General features: G+C 39.2%; 1 protein-coding gene across 3 annotated transcripts; it reads left to right on the top strand.

The window, feature by feature from the left end:
• The first annotated feature begins 6,965 nt into the window (after positions 1 to 6,965).
• LOC109203848 (uncharacterized) lies at positions 6,966 to 9,481 on the top strand. Of its 3 annotated transcripts, XM_025910972.1 has the most exons (7): positions 6,966 to 7,830; positions 7,945 to 8,020; positions 8,111 to 8,222; positions 8,297 to 8,520; positions 8,617 to 8,770; positions 8,888 to 9,015; positions 9,129 to 9,481. In XM_025910972.1, the coding sequence occupies exons 1-6, from the start codon at positions 7,790 to 7,792 to the stop codon at positions 8,890 to 8,892; spliced, it is 612 nt and encodes a 203-aa protein (XP_025766757.1). In that variant the 5' UTR covers positions 6,966 to 7,789; the 3' UTR covers positions 8,893 to 9,015; positions 9,129 to 9,481. The 3 variants fall into 3 exon arrangements, with proteins under 3 accessions (XP_025766757.1, XP_025766755.1, XP_025766756.1); XM_025910970.1 differs by lacking the exons at positions 8,888 to 9,015; positions 9,129 to 9,481 and having other exon boundaries at positions 8,617 to 8,848; XM_025910971.1 differs by lacking the exons at positions 8,888 to 9,015; positions 9,129 to 9,481 and having other exon boundaries at positions 7,774 to 7,830; positions 7,928 to 8,020; positions 8,617 to 8,848.
• Positions 9,482 to 20,874: the final 11,393 nt, after the last annotated feature.

Below are 20,874 nucleotides of genomic sequence, written 5' to 3'. Positions count from 1 at the left end.
AACCTTTCCTTAAAACCTTTCCTTAAGTGCACATATTGGCACAAGAGTCACACACACTGTCCTCTGACTGCTGATGTGTGCAGATGATCATATTATTTGGACAAACCCTTGTCAGAGGTGCTGTTCCACGATGAAGCACCAGAGAGTGCACAACTCAAATATTTGACAATAGTGCTGTCTGTTATCTCATTCCTGTGAACTCAATGACAGCAAATAATTGTCCCTGTAATCATGTGCAGAAAATCATTTCTAAAGAACCTGAGTCATGAACCACTATATCAAATTTCTTTTCACTAAACTAGCTGACCTGTTTTTCCCTGTTATTAGTCCTAGTCACCAATTCCTATTAGCAGTGTTACAGTTAAAAAAGGAACATAGTCCAGATAGAGATTTTGTTTGGAATAATGCATTTTCTCAGAAAATGGGTTTCTGCATTCTAGTAAAGGTTATCTCTGAAATATAAAATATTATAGATCACTGTAGTAATATCATATGATGGTTTTGAGCCAAAATTAACTGGTATTTGAAAACATTCATAATTTACTCAATGTTTGCTAAAGTCAGACATCTGGCTGAACTAAATTTTTATACTTCAATTAATTTAAAAAAAGAGGGGTCAGAGGAGTCAGTTTCTTCTTGTGGTTTTTAGCAACAGTTCTTCAAGCTGGTGATCTTTTTTTGGAGGGGGGGGGGATTTTCATTTGTTGAGCTGCTTAATGCTGCCATATGAATCAGTCACACATTAGAAAAGGCCTCAATAACTCAAGGGTTTGCAAAAAACTGAAATGCTCTAAGCAATTGTGCCTGAATTGTATCTCAGTTATCAAATCTAAAACACATCTCCACAGTGACACCTAGTGGATACTTTTACTTCTGTCACATCTTGAAAATGATGTTCTGTGAAATAATGAAACAGACAACAATAATGAAAAGTGTTGCACAATTTTAACCAATGCTACATATTACAGCAAACTATCAATAGTTACGATGCATGCAAACAGGGTAGGAAAAATTCTGATGTTATTAAAGCCAGCATTCTGTGACTTTGATGAACTGTGTATTTCAGCAAATACTGTTTTCCCACTGCTGTGTTACATACTGTAGCTGATAGTGTTTCAGCTACTTAGTTTTTTGGATCTGAATGTCATTGTAATATGCAAGTTACTGTGGGTTCCCAACGTGCGTTGTCTGACACAGCAATTGCAATTCAAACAAGCAATTTATTTTAGTTTGCACACTCTGGTTTGTAAAGCTTAGTATTTCATTTCTTTCTAGCTTATGTATTTATTTTATTTTTTGGACCTTGTACTGTAGAACCTGATGTCAGTTTCGTTCTTCACATTATTTCCTTCCATTTACTTTAATGGTATAAGTAAATATTAAACTATAAATAAATTCCTTGCTTAAACAGCTGTTTTGTTAGAAGGCTCAGTCTGCTGGCACTTTGTGTTATACTTCAAAGACCGCAAAGGTCAGAAGAGAGCAGTTTTTAAATGGGATGGTCTAGCCTACCAAGCACTGTTTAGGCAACTGTTGCTTTGATTTGGTGCTATGCAAATAAAGTTGAATTGAACTGAATTTAATTGAATTGACTCATCCTGGGAAAGTGGGTACTGTGATGTTTGGAATTTCCTATGCTGTGGCTCTCTCACTTTAGTCTAAACAATAGTGTCTCAGTAACTTTCCAGTAGAGATGATCCCCGGTTATCTACTTTTTCCCAGGCAAGCGTGAGCGAGAGTCTACAGCTTTCTACTCCCCAAGGACACATAGTCTAATGCCTTTATTTTTCAGGGCTGTGTCCACTTAATACTACACTATATAACTTTATAACACTTATTAATAAAAACCATAGCATTATTGAGGCACTGCAAATTATTTAATTCCAACAAGTGTCCTCAGGGAGAGAGGAAGTTAGGACATAAGGAGGAAAAATAAATTCAATTCAATTCAATTCAATTTTATTTATATAATGCCAAATCACAACTACAGTCACCTCAAGGTGCTTTATATTATAAGGTAGACCCTATAATAATACATAAGATAAGATTAGATAAGATAAGATAAGATAAGATAACCTTTATTAGTCCTACACGTGGGAAATTTGTTTTGTCACAGAAGGAAGTGGACAGTGCAAAAGTTATATAGCAAAATTAGAATACAATAAGAATAGAATACTGTACACAACTGTAAAGAATAGAATAAAATAAAATAAAATACTATATACAGGAGAATAAATAGAATAAAACATACAATAGGATAAAAATAGAATGCAAATCCTTTATACAACTGAGTAAAAATAAGACTTTTTCAGAAAGAGTATTGCACTTAGTGTTATTGCACGTGTGTGTTAGATCAGTTGAAGTCTTTGTTGTGGAGTCTGACAGCAGTGGGGAGGAAAGACCTGCGAAGTCTCTCCGTCCCACACCGTGAGTGCCGCAGCCTGCCACTGAAGGAGCTGCTCAGTGCTGTCAGAGGCTGTATCCCAATTCAGGGTCTGCAGCCTTAAAGTACGCAGCCTCAACAGTCCTCAAGGGCTGCGTACTCAAAGACCGCTAATGCCGGAAGTGTGAGGCTTGTGAAATGGGACGGTCTAGCCTCCGTCGCGCTGCCCAGGTTGCCTAGCAACCATGATAGCTGGAAACGTGTGGTTGACAGAAATGAAGGAGAACATATTTTGTTCGTTTGTTTGTTTCTACATGAGCTTTGTGTGATTTAATAAGTATCTGAGGCTGAGACCACAGGACTGTAAAACATGATTGTTGGGCTTCATTTCTGTACTGAACAGTCATTTTAAGATTAGCTAGTAAATAACAATTAGTTAATGTTGTTCATGAGACTAAAGTCAGTGTAAATATGAGATGGCCAATATTATAGTTATTATATTAATCATTATAAGTTATTACAGCAGTGAGTTTGAACTCTCAAATCAAATCATTTCTATTGTCACATCACATGTGCAGGTACACTAGTACAGCACATGTGATGTGAACTCTGTGTCAAATACTGAGCTTCAGTAAAGATTCAAGTTGCATTTATTTATATGTCCTATCACCTTAAATCTTCACTCAAAGACAAGTATCTTTGACAGTGTATATATAGGTGTATCATATATAAGAGACAAATGCTGTTCCTTCAGTATGTTGGCATTACTAAATTTGCCTCATTGCTTACATATATTTATAAAAAGAAAATGTACAAGCTGTGATAACTGTTTCTGATAGAATGAAGAGTAGACTGATATATGAAATATTCCTTTATTGGGTGAGAAAATCAGACCATGTCATAACAGCTTTAAGTCATACAGAATAGATATCAGAGCCTTAAACAGGCTGACTTCTGCTAAATGAGTCAAACTGGGCAGAAAGTACACAAACACATAACATCCTTATAAAATATGATGTAACACTATAGATCAACTTACCTCAGAATATATAAAGCATATAAACAATTACAGCAATATGATGCAACAAACACAGCAGTACTACTAATTCAAAATACTCAAAGCTTCATAGAACTGAAACAAACATTTATTTTTAGCTCCATTCTGCTGCTGATACATACTGTAGGTTTCTGAATATTAAACTTGTTTCTGCCTTTCATAGTGTGTAACTTGAAGGCCCTGAGTACTTTCTCCCACACTGAAAACACTGGAATGATAACATTATTTGAACATTACCTAATAAGACTGATTCAGGACAGACAATTAGTTATGTTAAACGTTCCTAGCAGTCCTTCACAAACAGGGAACAGTCTGTCTATTCTCTCCATCTGTCAGCTGCTGCTGGCTCTTCCTCCTCCTCTTCCTCACACACTGCTGAGTTTGTCCTGGTGGATCATCAGGGGTGCAAAGCCTCACAGATGATGTGCAGCAGTGGGTCCCTCAGTCTGTCCTCACTCTGGACACTTGCAGTTGTCACACATGGAAATCAAATGTGTGATAAGCTGCAGGATTCAAACACAAGTGTAACTTATAAATACATGTTCATACTTTTATTCCACAATCAGAGAGAAAGAAACAGAGAGAGAGTGCAGGACAGACAGACAGGTGACAGTCTCAGGTGTATACACTGCTACAAAACAGCACAAGAGAAGGAGGATTTAGTGTTTGTGTTATTACGAGTGCTAAACAAGAAGAGTTCCAGATGGTACAGTGGACACATGTGTGAGTCCTGTGATTAAAGCATCTTTCTTTCAGCTTAACGAGTGAACCGTCAGCTCGTTCAAACACACGTTAAAGTCCGTTTGGCTCGACACCACCGAACAGAGGCAGCAATATAACATAGCTAACATTAACAGTGCAGTGAATCCTGCTTGTGCCGTGATGTTCAGGACTGTAAACCGAGCAGCATCACTGACTTTCAGCTTGTTGTGTTTGTGGATATATGACTGACTTTAATTATCCATAAAATCATCACATTCTCTGTAATATTAAGGTCAACTATATATATATTTTAAAGTAAAGGCTTTAAAACCAAGTTACCGCTGAAAGTACAAACATCACTAATGTCACACAACTTTCCCGACATGTGGCCAACAGTAATGTTTTAATGTTCTTAAACATTCGCACATAAATAAGTGACATAATATTCAATACTTACTTTTGACAGTTCACTCTTCGGCCGCTCCCTTCTGCCGTATTTTGCGACAAAATTATCCACACCCACCGCCGCGCTATGGATTGTGGGATATATGGGACCACGAAGCGTGCACCGGACCACGCTTGATATTTGGGGAAATCGACGGCGCATTTGGAGTATGCATTTGAAGTACACTTTGAATTGGGACAGCCGTCGTCGCGTGGCGGTGACGTAATCGCACTTGAAATGCGTACTTCAAGCGTGCAGACCCTGAATTGGGACACAGCCAGAGTCTCCTGCATGGGGTGGGAGATGTTGTCCATCAGGGATGACAGCTTAGCCACCATTCTCCTGTCACTCACCACCTCCACTGGGTCCAGAGAGCATCCTAGAACAGAGCTGGCCCTTCTGATCAGCCTGTTCAGTCTCTTCCTGTCCCTGGCAGAGATGCTGCCACCCCAGCAGACCACACCGTAAAAGATGGCTGAGGTCACCACAGAGTTATAGAAGGTCTTAAGGAGTGGGCCCTCTACTCCAAATGACCTGAGTCTCCGCAGCAGGTACAGCCTGCTCTGCCCTTTCCTGTAGAGGGCGTCTGAGTTATGAGTCCAGTCCAGTTTGTTGTTCAGATGAACACCAAGGTACCTGTAGCTGTCCACAGCCTCAATGTCCATACCTTGGATGTTCAGTGGTTGCAGTGGAGGATGCCTGTGCCTGCGGAAGTCTACCACCAGCTCCTTGGTTTTACTGGCGTTGATCTGGAGGTAGTTCAGCTGGCACCAGTCCACAAAGTCTTGAGTCAGTCCTCTGTACTCCTTGTTGTCCCCATCAGTGATGAGGCCAACTATTGCAGAGTCATCAGAGAACTTCTGCAGGAAGCACTGGGTGGAGTTGTGGGAGAAGTCTGCAGTGTAGATGGTGAAGAGGAACGGAGCCAGAACCGTTCCCTGTGGGGCCCCCGTACTGCAGACGACCCTATCCGACACACAGCCCTGAGTCCTCACATACTGTGGTCGGTTGGTCGGTGAGGTAGTCCAGTATCCATGCTGTGAGGTGATGGTCCACTCCTGAGTTCTCCAGCTTGTCCTTCAAGACCTTGGGAAGAATAGTGTTGAAGGCACTGGAGAAATCAAAGAACATGATTCTCACAGTGCTCCCAGCGGTCTCCAGGTGAGCGAGGGAACGATGTAGGAGGTGAATGACGGCATCATCTGCTCCAATGCCAGGCTGGTAGGCAAACTGAAGTGGGTCCAGTGATGAGCTCACCAGGTGCCGAAGCTGAGCCATAAAGAGGGAACCCAGAGTCCAGTGTCGCAGTGCTGTCCTTTCTACATGGGCATATCACACCACATGCACCATAAACTCTCAGAACAGCAACAGTTACATTAATACACATACATACTTTGCATTTCTTTTTAAAGTATCCCATTTCTTTCTAGCCTGCAAGGGATGACTGTCCCCTGCAGGCCCATCTTCTCCAGAATTGTCCTGATCACACACAACAAATAAGAGAAGAGAGAAAACCATAGCAACTATGTTACTCCCTAAATCTCAGTCTTCACAGCAGAATACAAGAGGAATACTGTCTGGACATCTCAGGTTCTGTAGAGCATGAGGGTTAATAAAACTGTACTCATATCAATATGATGTGTAAATTGATTTATTCTAGTTTACGATCATTTTAATTAAAAAACAAACAAACAAAGAAACAAAAAACACATATCTATTGTGATGCCCAAAGCTTAACAATACAACTGCTAAAAAAATGTAACTTTTGTACCACCAGATTTTCATATACTTACAACTTAAAGTGTTTTCCTCTCCGGCTTTGACCACCATCGTTATCAGAAAAAAAAACTCCTGTAAGACCTGCAATGAATCCTGGGATATGGTAGGACACGAAGGATACACCTGACTCATCGTTCAAATTCGGGGGGCACTCCTACAGGTCTTAAATCTGGGACTCTCCATCATTTGACCCTAGAACTGAAGAAGCTTCTTGGATGAGAGGTGAAACGTCTTCAAGCAAGTCCAGATGCTTTTCTTTCCAAGCTCCTTAGACTACGATGACCTGGATGACTGAGAACCTTCGCAGACAATGGCATTTCATATTATATTGAGTAATGTGTAATGTGTATTCAATAATGCTGTATAAGGTATATGATGTGAAGTGCTGGCAGGTTTCTTTTCTTAAAGAGGGGAGATGTGATGTATGAAAGTTCCTGTGTTGTGGCTGTCAGTAAAGGCAACTGAGGTGTGCGCCAAAACTCCGGGTTAGAAGAAGTTGTTGTTGTTCGAGTGACTTGCAATAACGAAGTGTTCTGTAAGAGCTCTGGGTTGTTGGTTTTGTTAGATGTCAAAAGACATTACAGGTACACAGCAAAAAATGGAGTGTCAATATTTCAGAGTAAACCTATTTTAACCTAGATAGAGTATTTACAACTCTATGAGGAGTAAACCAGCTCTAACATCAGAGTTAAAAGTCAGTGTAAAGTTTGTTAGACACTCAGTGAAGACTTAACTCCACACAGTGTTGGTTAGTACCAGTCCGCAGGCGTGTGCGGTCTCAGAGCTCTGATGCGCATGGAATTTTCTCTGGAGAGTTGCCGCAGTCAGGTAAGTGAAGTTAACATTCCCATACTGGTAACATTGTTTAAAAGGTATTTTTAAACTAAATAGCTCTTTATAGTTACACTGATGTCGAGTGAGGACATGTTAGCAGCATTTACCCATAGGTTTAATGATATTGTCCAGTAGCTACATGCTAGCAGTTGCTAAAAGTTCAGATGTTCGTTATCTTCTCACTGAGTTAATATGAACCTAAAACATTTTAACTATGTATTTCTTCTGAATGCTGTCTAAATAATATCATTGTCACATGTCTAATGGTACAGTTTGAACAACTAAATTAGCTTTTATTAGTAAGCTAATAATCGCTAATTAGCTTACATAAGCGAACGTACTTTCAGAAAAAGTGGGTAACATTACCATAAAGTTAACTTTACTGGTCTATATTATTTTAAGGAAATGCCAAAGGCATACACCAATTTAGAGTTTTGCTCATTATTTAGTAAGAAATATGTATTTTGTATAAATTAACTGATAGCAATGTTAATGATATGTTAAGTAATATTAAGTAATGTTTCTATTTTATAGAAAGGTTTAAGAGTATGCAAACACCAAATCTCTGAGAGATGCAACCAGAAGACGGATGAGAAACATACTTGAGGTTGAGATGACAGAAACACATGGGTAAGAATCAAAAATGTAGGATATAAAGAAACATTTTTAACATTGTATTATTTTTAATTGTGATGTTCAATGCCAATTATTGAATTTATACATTAAGACATCTCCCCCTAAAAGTGTAAGAGTGATGTATGCGCAGGGGATTGTTGCTCTGTCTCCATATCTGGAAGACCCATATTCACAACATGGATATGTAAGTAAAGGGGACTTTTCAACATTAAATACATAATTGCCCTCAGAAATGTTGATAACATAGTCCTTCTGCATTTATTTAATTACATAGGAACATTACTACGATCCAGAGAGCGGTTCAGGATACCTTGAATGGTCTTCAACCACCATGCAAAGAAAAGCTGCGGAGGAAAGAAGCGTCTCAGTTTGCAAATCTCCCAAAAGTAAGTTCACTTATCATTTAAATGATACTGATGTAATTTGTAGGCAGGATTCAATCAAATTGTTTTTTCTTAAGTTGGTGGGCCAGGCCATGGTCGATCCAGACCACTCACCACTCAGACAGTGTTATCAGATGAGGATGTAAGAGCAGCTATTGCTCTTTTGAGACACTCTGCTGATGAAGACATCCGTAAAAAGATGAAAGCTACCTTCATTTATCGGCATTCAATGGTCAGCGATGAAAAGAATGCAGCAGATGTCTTCATAGGCCTGATGCGGTTTCTGGACACACCAGGACTGGTAAGACATCTTCATTTGTTGAATCACTGAAATATTCAATGGAGCTTGTAGTGTCAATGATTACACCTCGCTATGTTCTGTATTTTTGCATTACAGATAGAACAAGATTTCCGACTCCTGTTTTGTGAGGTCACTGCCAGCAAATCCTTGGAGAGGTGGCCCATCAATCTCAAAGCAAAGGTTGTAAAGGAAAGTCATGGACTTGTCTCCACCTCAGAGCTCTTGGAGTTAATGTGCAATGCTGAGTCAGGTACTGAAGTTGAGAATGGTATGATTGTGACTCATTTTATTTGCCATTGTTGGTTATATAGGTAATTCTGTCAATTGAATGTATTTTTGAAATAATTTTTTGTTTATTCGTCTGTAGGCTAGGACAGTGACATGTCTACTATCTTGCTGCTGCTACATCTGCTACCACCATTTGCACAAGGGTGAAAGAGACCAGGAAAGATGTCTGCATCTCAAGCTGTCAATAACCTCATCAAATTCCCAAAGGTATGTTGTTTAAAATATACATTCCATCACCTCTATTTTCATGGACAGTGAGGTGAGCTAATCTACTGTCAGAGGATAGTCACTTAATACTGTTGTTTAATGTGTTGTTGTAGGCTGGAACCAGTGAATAGCAGTATCTAGACAACAGCAGTCAGCCCTACCTTCTTGCATGGGGATCCACAAGAAGCAGCATTCACACCTTCATTGTGATTGACAAGCATGCACTTCCATGTAAAGCGACAGGTTCAGTAGTGATGAACTCTTTAGGGCCCATTATGTCTTTGGTACATCATACAGTTCATCGCTGTCCAACTTTTTTCACTTTTCTGCAAACAACTATGACATTGGGGAAACGCCATATTGCTTTCTCTAGTGAGCATAATAGAACTGTATGCTAATGTGAATTGTAAGGGCTTGTTACGTTAATTAAATGACACTGAAATGAGAAACATAATAAATGCTGTTACTTTAACCTGTATGTTTGTTGTTATTTCCATAATATAGGATAGATCACAGTTATTTAGTAATATAGCATCATAAGATGAATATGAAAAAATAACACTACAGAGAAATAAAAAGGATATATTATTACACATCAGAGTGTTATTATTAAACTAAATTTGGAGTAAAAATAGCTCTATAAAGTGTAATCAAATTACTCTGAACAGTGTGAATAACCCTCAGTGTTAAATATTTTTACACATTTTGTTGTTAATTTTGACACTAAATTGAGTACAATTAACACTGAAAAGTTAACACTGGTCATAGAGTAAATTTAACTCTAATTTTGAGTGGGACCAAATGTTATCTGAAGCAGAGTTAAAATCAACTCTCTAAGTGTAAAATTGACACTTGTTTTTTTTACTGTGTACTTGATGCCACATTATTGGAGCGTTAGTGCAGCTTCCCACCATCATTATCAAGCACATCTCATGACAAAGTCACACTCACAGACACTCACACTACAAGACTGATTTATGTATCTGTATATTTTCATATTTGTGGTTGATGTTTACAGGTACAGCAGCTAGTGATACAGACTGTTAGCCTAGACATTGTTGTACATACCATAATATGTAATAACTCATATAACAATGATAGAAATGAATAAATAAACACATAAACAAGAGGAGCCTCTACAGAATTTATAGCTCATCTTGTAAAAGCAAACCGTGTTAGGCACAACGGTGCATTCAGATCATAATTCTGATTACAAAAGCTGCCAGACAGCTAGTATTTTGAAAAAAATAATAAAACAAATTCAACTTTTCACAGCCAGTTTTACAAAGATTTGTGGTAAATGTTATTAGCATCCAAGCCAGAGCTGAAATTCACACTTTTCAGAGTTAATCTTTATTCAACGCAGTGTTAAAAGGTTACTTTTTCAGAATTAACATAGTCTCAAGCCAGTGTTTTAAAAAAAAGCACACTTTCCAATGTAATCCACTGTGATTTATTGACAGACTTTTTTTCTCATTTATTTGCACTGTTGTTAACTGTTGTTCTTCATTATACTATAATATAGAACCTAAATGTTTAGTTATGCATTCTATCAAATCAAGATAACAAACAGCTACATTACAAAGTATTTACTGAAATTTAAGTACATATGACCAGCAGGTCACCAAAGAAAACAAAAAGATACTGTGAAAGGTCACATATCAGTCATTCAGTGTGACAGTTGCAAGTCAAAAGGACTCTGGTATAACTAACTGTCAGTATTAAATGCCACTAAAGCCTGTTTTGACTTTGTTACCAATCACACACACACACACACACACACACACACACACACACACACACACACACACCTGAGACAACGAGACTCAAGAGCACAGGGAAGGCACTGTAAGAAAACTAAGATCTACACATCAGGACTACTAAATATAGCTAGGGGCGCTAGAAACTGAATAACAGAATCACTAAATCAAAGAATATAGATAAACAAAACCACAAGACCTAGGTACCCAACAGGTGGAAAACACTCGCTGCTAAAAATGCTACCCTCAACAAGTCAGTGAAATCTCTCACTGAGGGAATGACCCGACTCTTCGGAAAAAAAAAAAAATTCAAAGTAACTGTTCTTGAGCTCCAGATCTACTACATGAGGAACAACTTGGTGTTATCAGGAATACCAAAAAAAAAAAAGGCAGAAGAAGACCCGGAAACAACAGTGAGTCGTTTTTGTTGGTTTGTTTTGTTTTTCTTGTTGTTATTGTTGATTTTAGGTCACGCAAAATTGTTTTTTAGTAGTTGCTTTACCTTTTTCCCCTTGTCACCTTTCACATCTTTTCTCTTCTCCTTCTGCACTTAGCTTTATGTATGCTCTGCCTTCAGTGCTGCAGTTTACCACATGAACACAAAGCACCATAAAAGCCATACCAAACACAAACACACCAATGTACAGCAAAGCAATGCAAACAATCATACAGACACAAAACTTTTGTAAACATTCAACACTCCACCAGTTAGTTTAAATATGACCACAGTGAGATTGTCATATGGAATGTACGTGGAACTGGTTCCAGGGAAAAGCTTAAGGTTACTAATCGGTTACTGACAGTCATTGTGTTTCCAAATTAGGCTCAAATGTCCAAAACATCTGTACATACACTCAATTCGTCACAGTTGCCTTACATGTAATCAGCCTGTTACAACTCAAAACTAAGAGGTGTTGCTACATTAATTAACAGAAAAATAAACGTCACTGTTAGTAACACTATTACGGATCCAGAAGGTAAATTTATAATACTTAATTTATGTATTAAAAATATGGATTTGAATATTGCTAGTATACATCAGCCTTCCTAGCACTGTCCCTCGAACCAGCTGCAGAGCCACAGACCACACCTCCGCCACAGCTATATAAAGAAAATCTCCCTGAACTAAATGACAAACATATTGTGGCTCTGGATTCACCTCTTTGAATGTCTGAATTCCATGCAGCCCTACAGCATCTCCCAAAAAATAATGCCCCAGGTCCAAATGGTTTTTCAGCAGTTTGAATTTTGTCTCCATTCCACCATTAGTCTACTTCTTAAACCAGGCAAAGATCCCATGCTCCCACCCAGCTACCGTCCAGTTTCACTTATAAATGTAGACCTTAAAATACTTCGCAAAGTCCTTTCCAGAAGATTACAAAAAAAAAAAAAAAAAAAAAAAAAAATTAGTCCAGAACACTGTACAGCTCCCCAAATGTTTGTGTTAGAACAAATGAACTTCACAAAGCTTCAAACAATAGAGGGAGACCAGACAGGGCTGCCCACTTGGCTAGGTGTAGCTCAGGTGATAAAGCAAGTCACCTACTAATCGGAAGGTTGGTGATTCAATCCCTGTTTGCTCCAGTGTGCATGCCAAAGATCCTTTAGCAAGATACTAACCCCAAGCTGCTCTCCGATGCATCCATCAGAGTGTGAATACGTGTGAATGTTAGATAGAAAGAACTTCTATAGAAAGAGCATAGGAAAAAGTGATTGTGTGAGTGACACACGCTGTGTAAAGCGCTTTGTGTGCTCAGAGTACAAAAGCTCTATGTAACAACCAGTCATTTGGCATCTTCCCCCTCACTTGTTGTTAATTTCATAATAAAACTATTAGAGTCAGGTAACATTAGATATCTAGGTATAGATTTTTCTCCCAGGCTCTCAGAACTGGTACAGTTAAATCTGGCTGCATCTAGAACAAGCATTCAGTGGAAAAGTAAAACACTCCAATTTTCTTTTCATAAGCTCCAGTATTAAGCATCATAATTGCTATAAAAACCTTAAAGCAGTTATGATGCTTTAAGCCTTTATCTGACAGCATGGTGAGAATTCTAAAAAAAATAGCCTTAATTTATACCAGGGGTAGGCAACCTTTCTGATGACGAGTGCCATCTAAAATTTCCTCAGAAGTCAGTGTGCCATATGATTGCATTAGCAATAAATTTAATAACACTCTATATTAACAGTTACACACTATATAGAACCACTTTATAGAATTATATTTGTTCGTAGATGTTGGCAGCTATCAGCAAATAGTTATCAGCTATTTTGAAACAAAAAAGGACACTTTTTATCCATAACAAGAACTCCATAACAGCAAATGAACTGTACAACAGAAAATGCAAATGCTATTTATGGTCTCCTCACATCAATGATAAGAAAAATAAACTGAGCCAATATGGCATGTTTGTTAATACACATGTTAATGTGATCTCTGGTCTCCCACTCAGAGACACAGGTCTCCGAGTGTCCAGCATTCAGATGGCTACCTGAGGACACTCTTCTGCTCACACAGATATGTAGAGCCAAGCTCCATGAACACGCACAGCTATGGAGTCCAGCTGCTTCGATGTTGCATTAACTGGCATTAACTCAGCTAGTTAATGTGAGACAAATCTAGCTGCTCATTAAAGTTTTCTGGTTTGATCAGAAAAGAAAACATCGGTCCATACACCTGAAAGTCCCAAAAATGCATTGTGAATTCTGTCTCGAGTCTACGGATGTATCCGTGTGTTTCCGTGGTGCTGATGTTGTGCTGAGCAGAAAGCTCCTGAAGCTTTTGAAACGTCGGAATGTGGAGAGCTAACAAAGTCCTTCACACCAGTAGGCTAAGTTATTTTTAGCCAATTACAAGTTGAATCTGATAGTTGGGGTTGTTAGCTAAGATACCGTCATTAAGAAGCGGCACAACTAATGTGTCTATGCGAGCTAATTTGCGATGTGCACCTCTGGCGCGGCCATTTATTTTTTAATGCACCTTCTCAGATTAATTCACTGCGTGTCGTGCCCAGGGCTGGACTGGGACAAAAAATCGGCCTGGGCATTTTGACTAGAGACCGGCCCACCAGGTATTAAAGCCATAAAGCCTTTGAATGAAAACAAACGCTGTGACAGGGATGTACATTGTCTTGTTGGTATGTATGATTTCTATACATTTTATGTCATACTAAAAACTTTGGTTGTAAGATTCAGATAATTATTTATTAAAAGCGAGACATTTTATATGAGAATAAGAAAGAAAAGTATTTCTTTGTGTCCCCCTTTCCCTGTTAATGCCCTACCTGGCCCCCTGGCAACACTTTGCTAGACCCGCCCCTGCACAGTTACCAGCTGTCAGCTACTTAGAAAAGGATCCTGGTGTTATTTGTCTCTCAGAAACAGTTCATAACTTCCCTTCAACTCATTCATGTCACCTAAAAGGTAAACCTGTTTCTCCATCACCTGTTCAACTCTGATGATTCAGTAAGGACATCTCCTGGTTTCATCTTCATGTTTCTCACCACATAACCAAACTGATATCATGACCAGCAGCTTTTACAGCTGTGGCTCCAGCAAACATCAGCTGATACTAGAAAGTAATATTAAATAAATTCTAACAACAGCTGATCAAGCTTAAACGTGCTCCTGTTGTTTAGCGCGACATCCGCTGGTTTCCTCTTTCTGGCGCAAAGTGGGCGATAAATAAACACGAGAGAAAAGCCGATCAGCTGATCATTGATTAGTTTCATGATTGAAGTAGCAACAGGAGAGAGAGGCGAGAGAATGAGCAAAGAAGAGGTAGCTGACAGCATAACAACAGAATAAATCCAGCTTTGTGTCTTTTCCCATTCTAGCTGAAGTACGGGACAAATCGCGTTCCTTTTCAGCTCAATATGAAACGCGTAATATTTTCTCTGAATACGGGACGATTCCGTTTTTACGGGACGGTTGGCAACTCTACTAACTAACCTTATGAATAAAATAAAGTTCACTATCAGTAACATCATAGCACACACCCAGCTGTATAGACACTCCGTCATGCTTGCTAGTACGCAGTACGAGTTATTGTAGCACTGTAAAAAGTCAGCACAACGAAAATAAACTCCACCTAAACTTGGTTTATATCTGACCCAGACAGACTGCAGGTCATAACTTCTTACCTGAAGTTCAGTTCACCTGACACGCGGACCGTCCCCGCCTCGGGTCTCTCCTCTTGCCTCCCCTTTCCCTCATCCACCTGCTGGCCTCCACCACTTGCTAATGTTACTGAATCTGTGGCAGCTCCGCCAGCCACCACCAAACAACTGAGTTATTTTTACACACCTGCCAGCATCTGGCCAATCCACCACCTTTCATTGTTTATACCGTTACAGAAAAAAAAAGAAAAAAAAAAGAAAATCATTGGCCCATAAAAACGAAAAATCACCATCGGCCCACCGAGCAAATGCCCGGTATCCCCAATGGCCAGTCCAGCTATGGTCGTGCCATCAGCTAACCCTTTGCGTGCCAGCTGTGGCACGCGTGCCTAGGGTTGCCGACCCCTGATTTATACCATGTTAACAAACACCCATTTGGAATATCCAGATATTTTTTAGAAAAACAAAAATCGTACATTTTTCATCATGGAATGAGAAAGGGATAATTAAAAAAAAAAAAAAAAAAACCTAGAACATTTTATACAAGATAGAAAGTTTATTTCATTTCAAGAACTTCTATCAAAATATGGAATAAGCAACACATTTCTTGAACAACAGCATCTGAAATCCATCACACAGGAAAAGTTCAATACCAATCAACTGAATTTGGAAATACCTACTTCGGTAACATTTTTAAATATTTGTACCCTCCAATGGCTGTCAAAAATGTATAAGCTATTATTTAAAATTGAAGAATCAATTTCCCTCCTGAAACGTCTGGACACAAGTATGCTTAAACACCTTCAAAATGACTAAAAGCCCCTACTTACAACTTATACAAAATTCTCTACAGGACATACTATACAGGAGTTTGTTCCGAATGGGCCTTAAACACTCAAAAATATGCACCTATTGCAAAGTCAACTTTGCAGAAGATTGCTGATTTATGCACCTGTGCATTTTCAAATTTTTCAGTTACTGTATGTTGTTTTTCTTACAGGTGCAACAGTTGGTAATATATTTTTTTCCTGACTGTCATGCCTTACACATTATATGCGATATACGGTATGACAATGTAAGAACTAAAATAATTCAAACAGAAATTAAGAAAGCAGATAGGCTCCTCTTGTTTAGGGTTTATATTTATAGAGCTCATCTTGGAAAAGCAAAATGTGTTTGGCACAATAGTGCATTTAGATCATAATTCTGATTGCAAAATCTGCCAGACAGATTAATTAAGATTAATAGTCACTAGTCTGTTGTTTTCTTCCTTGAATTCATAGTCAAAACTTTAAATTCTTGAATTACTGTGGTGTGACGTCTTTTTCTCTCAGATATAGAAAAAGTAGCTTGGGTTTGTACTGAGCCACTCCCTCTCACATATTGTCCATTACGTCAAATGAAAATAATTCACTTGTATAGAAATGTTTTAAGGAGTTTAACAGACAAGAACCTTTTACCTGAAATACATAAAGAGATGGATTACTTTCAGTTTCTGTAAAATGGCCATTGCACATGTCTCTTGTCCGCAGAATGATCTTTGGATGAGGATGTACTGGACAGGGAGGAACGCTGGTTGTTGATCAATGGTCATGGCAATTTGCATATTAACGATCAAGAAACTCAAGCCCAGTGTTTGTCAGTGGTGCTAGTTTCAGTTACTGCAACAGTACTGTTTATAAGGTTGGGGAAACCTGCAGTCAGCTGAAACTGATGAAATGTTTCTCCCACTGAAAACGCTACATCCAGATGAACAGAATCAACTTTTTGGGATCACCACGATAAAACTGCATTAACTGAATAACTTTGCGTAGTTTCCGTTTAAAATAATAAATAAATCAATCTTCCCTTACCTCCTTAGTTAATGTTGAAAAACATCAGGGGAGTTCATGATGACAAAAAGCTCCAAACATTACTATGACATTCGTTTCTTTTTATTTTTGTGACCTTAACATTTAAAAAGGTAATTATCTGAAAGAAATTTCTCTTTTTCATAAGTTTAATTAAAAATTTTATACCCAAGTTATCTAACTCCTGATATATAGTGGCATATATATGACTGACATATATACTGACATATTGTGTTCTGCAACTACAACTAACCTAGGGAGGCTTAGATGCCACTGCAAGTGTTCTTTGACATACCTCTCAGCAGCAAACATGTAGGTACTATATTACGGCTCACCCACACCTTTTCCTTAGCTTTGCTTCTGTGACCAAGTGGTCGGCGGGGTTAGATAAAAACGACAACGCCACCTAGGGGAATTTCACCCCCAGGAAATATATATTTAAGAAAAATAAATAAAAGCAAATAAAAGAGGCCGCACAGATTCAAGGATGCACACCGAGGCAGGTTGGCTCCAATATTAATACAGTTTTATTTATAGTTAAAAAAAGTAAAGAGTAAAATATTAGAAAATGAAATGTAGGGTCGTAGTTGACAGTGTCCTAAAAGTACAGTACAGTAGGTCTAACCCGCCGCAAGGGTTAAAAGAAATAAACACGTGAAATAGGTTGAGTTCGCCGGAAGGAACTAAATTTAGGCTGGGTTTAGAGGTAGCCGCAATTACCTCGTAATAAATTATATTTAGACTGGTTTCAGAAGTAGCCGAAATTACTTCGTGACAAATTAGCGCGCAAATGTTTATCTGTGTGTACGTATATGTGTTTTGGAAGTAAGTTGATTTTACAGCACAATAAGCTGCTGAACTACTTCCATTGTTTTTTATTGTTTTCTTTGTGTATCCTGCAAAAGCTCAAGTACTGGTGACAAAGGGGAAAAGGTTGGGCTTTGTCTCATAAAACTGACACCGCTCCAGGAATAGCCTGGAGTAGGAGGCCGTGTCAGCAACCACCCCCGAGTCTAGTACCAGAGAAAGCTTTGCAGTTTTGTGATAATGGGGAATCAGCCCACAAAACTCACTGCTGACGAGCAGTGGCTAGAAAAGAAATGTCCAGGCGCCGGACAAATCAGTGCTTGTAGATGGAGAAATCCTAAGAAAACAAAATGTCCCACTTGGGAAGGAAAATGTAGCCCATCAGCATTAACACAACTGAGGGAAGCTCTTTTGAAAGAAATAGCAGAAACAAAAAACTTAAAAAAGAAAGGAAAACGCTCGCAAGAATCACAATATTTCCAGGCCTGGAAAGAAGAAGCAGCTAGGCGAGAGGAAAACAAAAAGAAAAAACAAGAGAAAAAAGATAAAAAGTCAGAAAAACAGAACTTAACCGCCAGTTTAGTAAAACCAGAAGACGAGACACTGTGCAGTGCTCACAATATGTGTATTAATCCACCACCATATGCACTGCCACCTCCCACTTATGCAGCCACAGCTGCACCATCTCCCATTTCTGAAGCCACAGCTGCAGCACCACCCACATCTGCAGCCACAGCTGCAGCACCACCCATTAAACACTCACCCATATCAGGAAGAACTAGGTCACACACACATCATCATCCTTATGTAAAAGCACAGACAATGCTAAACAAACTCTCACTCAAAAATAGCCCACAAGAAGAAATACAGGGAGTGCAGAATTATTAGGCAAGTTGTATTTTTGAGGAATAATTTTATTATTGAACAACAACCATGTTCTCAATGAACCCAAAAAACTCATTAATATCAAAGCTGAATGTTTTTGGAAGTAGTTTTTAGTTTGTTTTTAGTTTTAGCTATTTTAGGGGGATATCTGTGTGTGCAGGTGACTATTACTGTGCATAATTATTAGGCAACTTAACAAAAAACAAATATATACCCATTTCAATTATTTATTTTTACCAGTGAAACCAATATAACATCTCCACATTCACAAATATACATTTCTGACATTCAAAAACAAAACAAAAACGAATCAGCGACCAATATAGCCACCTTTCTTTGCAAGGACACTCAAAAGCCTGCCATCCATGGATTCTGTCAGTGTTTTGATCTGTTCACCATCAACATTGCATGCAGCAGCAACCACAGCCTCCCAGACACTGTTCAGAGAGGTGTATTGTTTTCCCTCCTTGTAAATCTCACATTTGATGATGGACCACAGGTTCTCAATGGGGTTCAGATCAGGTGAACAAGGAAGCCATGTCATTAGTTTTTCTTCTTTTATACCCTTTCTTGCCAGCCACGCTGTGGAGTACTTGGACGCGTGTGATGGAGCATTGTCCTGCATGAAAATCATGTTTTTCTTGAAGGATGCAGACTTCTTCCTGTACCACTGCTTGAAGAAGGTGTCTTCCAGAAACTGGCAGTAGGACTGGGAGTTGAGCTTGACTCCATCCTCAACCCAAAAAGGCCCCACAAGCTCATCTTTGATGATACCAGCCCAAACCAGTACTCCACCTCCACCTTGCTGGCGTCTGAGTCGGACTGGAGCTCTCTGCCCTTTACCAATCCAGCCACGGGCCCATCCATCTGGCCCATCAAGACACTCTCATTTCATCAGTCCATAAAACCTTAGAAAAATCAGTCTTGAGATATTTCTTGGCCCAGTCTTGACGTTTCAGCTTGTGTGTCTTGTTCAGTGGTGGTCGTCTTTCAGCCTTTCTTACCTTGGCCATGTCTCTGAGTATTGCACACCTTGTGCTTTTGGGCACTCCAGTGATGTTGCAGCTCTGAAATATGGCCAAACTGGTGGCAAGTGGCATCTTGGCAGCTGCACGCTTGACTTTTCTCAGTTCATGGGCAGTTATTTTGCGCCTTGGTTTTTCCATATGCTTCTTGCGACTCTGTTGACTATTTTGAATGAAACGCTTGATTGTTCGATGATCACGCTTCAGAAGCTTTGCAATTTTAAGACTGCTGCATCCCTCTGCAAGATATCTCACTATTTTTGACTTTTCTGGGCCTGTCAAGTCCTTCTTTTGACTCATTTTGCCAAAGGAAAGGAAGTTGCCTAATAATTATGCACACCTGATATAGGGTGTTGATGTCATTAGACCACACCCCTTCTCATTACAGAGATGCACATCACCTAATATGCTTAATTGGTAGTAGGCTTTCGAGCCTATACAGCTTGGAGTAAGACAACATGCATGAAGAGGATGATGTGGACAAAATACTCATTTGCCTAATAATTCTGCACTCCCTGTAGGTCGTGATCCCACTGGGACCGACCTCTGGGGAGACACAGTCGACCCGCCAGCCATTGGTATCTACCCAATGGTAGCAGTAGCTAACCCCAGATTTGGCCTAATAATAGGGCCAGAAGGACAAGAAGAGCAAGATGACTGCCCAAACATACATATTTTTCGTCCGTGGTCACAAAAGGACAGACAAAATGTCCTGAAAGACGTTCCTCCACTGAATGAAGGTTTTATACCATGGAGGGATGCTGTAGAACTGATCAGAAGGCAATGGTATTTAAACGGTCATGAAATGCTTCAAGTAATGCAAGATTTATTAGGTTTAAAGACAGGAACAGTTAGAGGAGATTATACCGGCTCAAACGCTGGGGGTGTAGCATACACACCAGGAACCAGGAAAAATTAAAATCAATTGCTGACATCTGGAGAAACCCATAGGAGGTAAAAACAGGAGGGTATACATCAAAACCGGTTCACCCCAACCGGTCGCAGCAGATGGCCGCCCCTCCCTGAGCCTGGTTCTGCCGGAGGTTTCTTCCTGTTAAAAGGGAGTTTTTCCTTCCCACTGTCGCCAAAGTGCTTGCTCATAGGGGGTCATATGATTGTTGGGTTTTTCTCTGTATTTATTATTGTGCTATCTACTGTACAATATAAAGCGCCTTGAGGCGACTTTTGTTGTGATTTGGCGCTATATAAATAAAATTGAATTGAATTGAATTGAGGAAGCACCGACCTAATCAATGACCTAACAAATTTATATGAGAGAATTAGAGTACGGTTGGCCCCAAGGGCTGACTATGGAAAAATAGGAGAGGTGAAACAAAAAGAAGCCGAAACAGCTTCTGATTTTTTGGACCGCCTGCGTCCAGTTTTTAGACAACGTTCAGGTTTAAATTATGAA

The sequence above is a fragment of the Oreochromis niloticus genome, linkage group LG10 (genome assembly GCF_001858045.2).
Source record: "Oreochromis niloticus isolate F11D_XX linkage group LG10, O_niloticus_UMD_NMBU, whole genome shotgun sequence".
NCBI classification, from domain to species: Eukaryota; Metazoa; Chordata; class Actinopteri; order Cichliformes; family Cichlidae; genus Oreochromis; species Oreochromis niloticus.
Note: the sequence above shows the minus strand (reverse complement) of the source record. Positions and strands in the feature narration are given on the sequence as shown.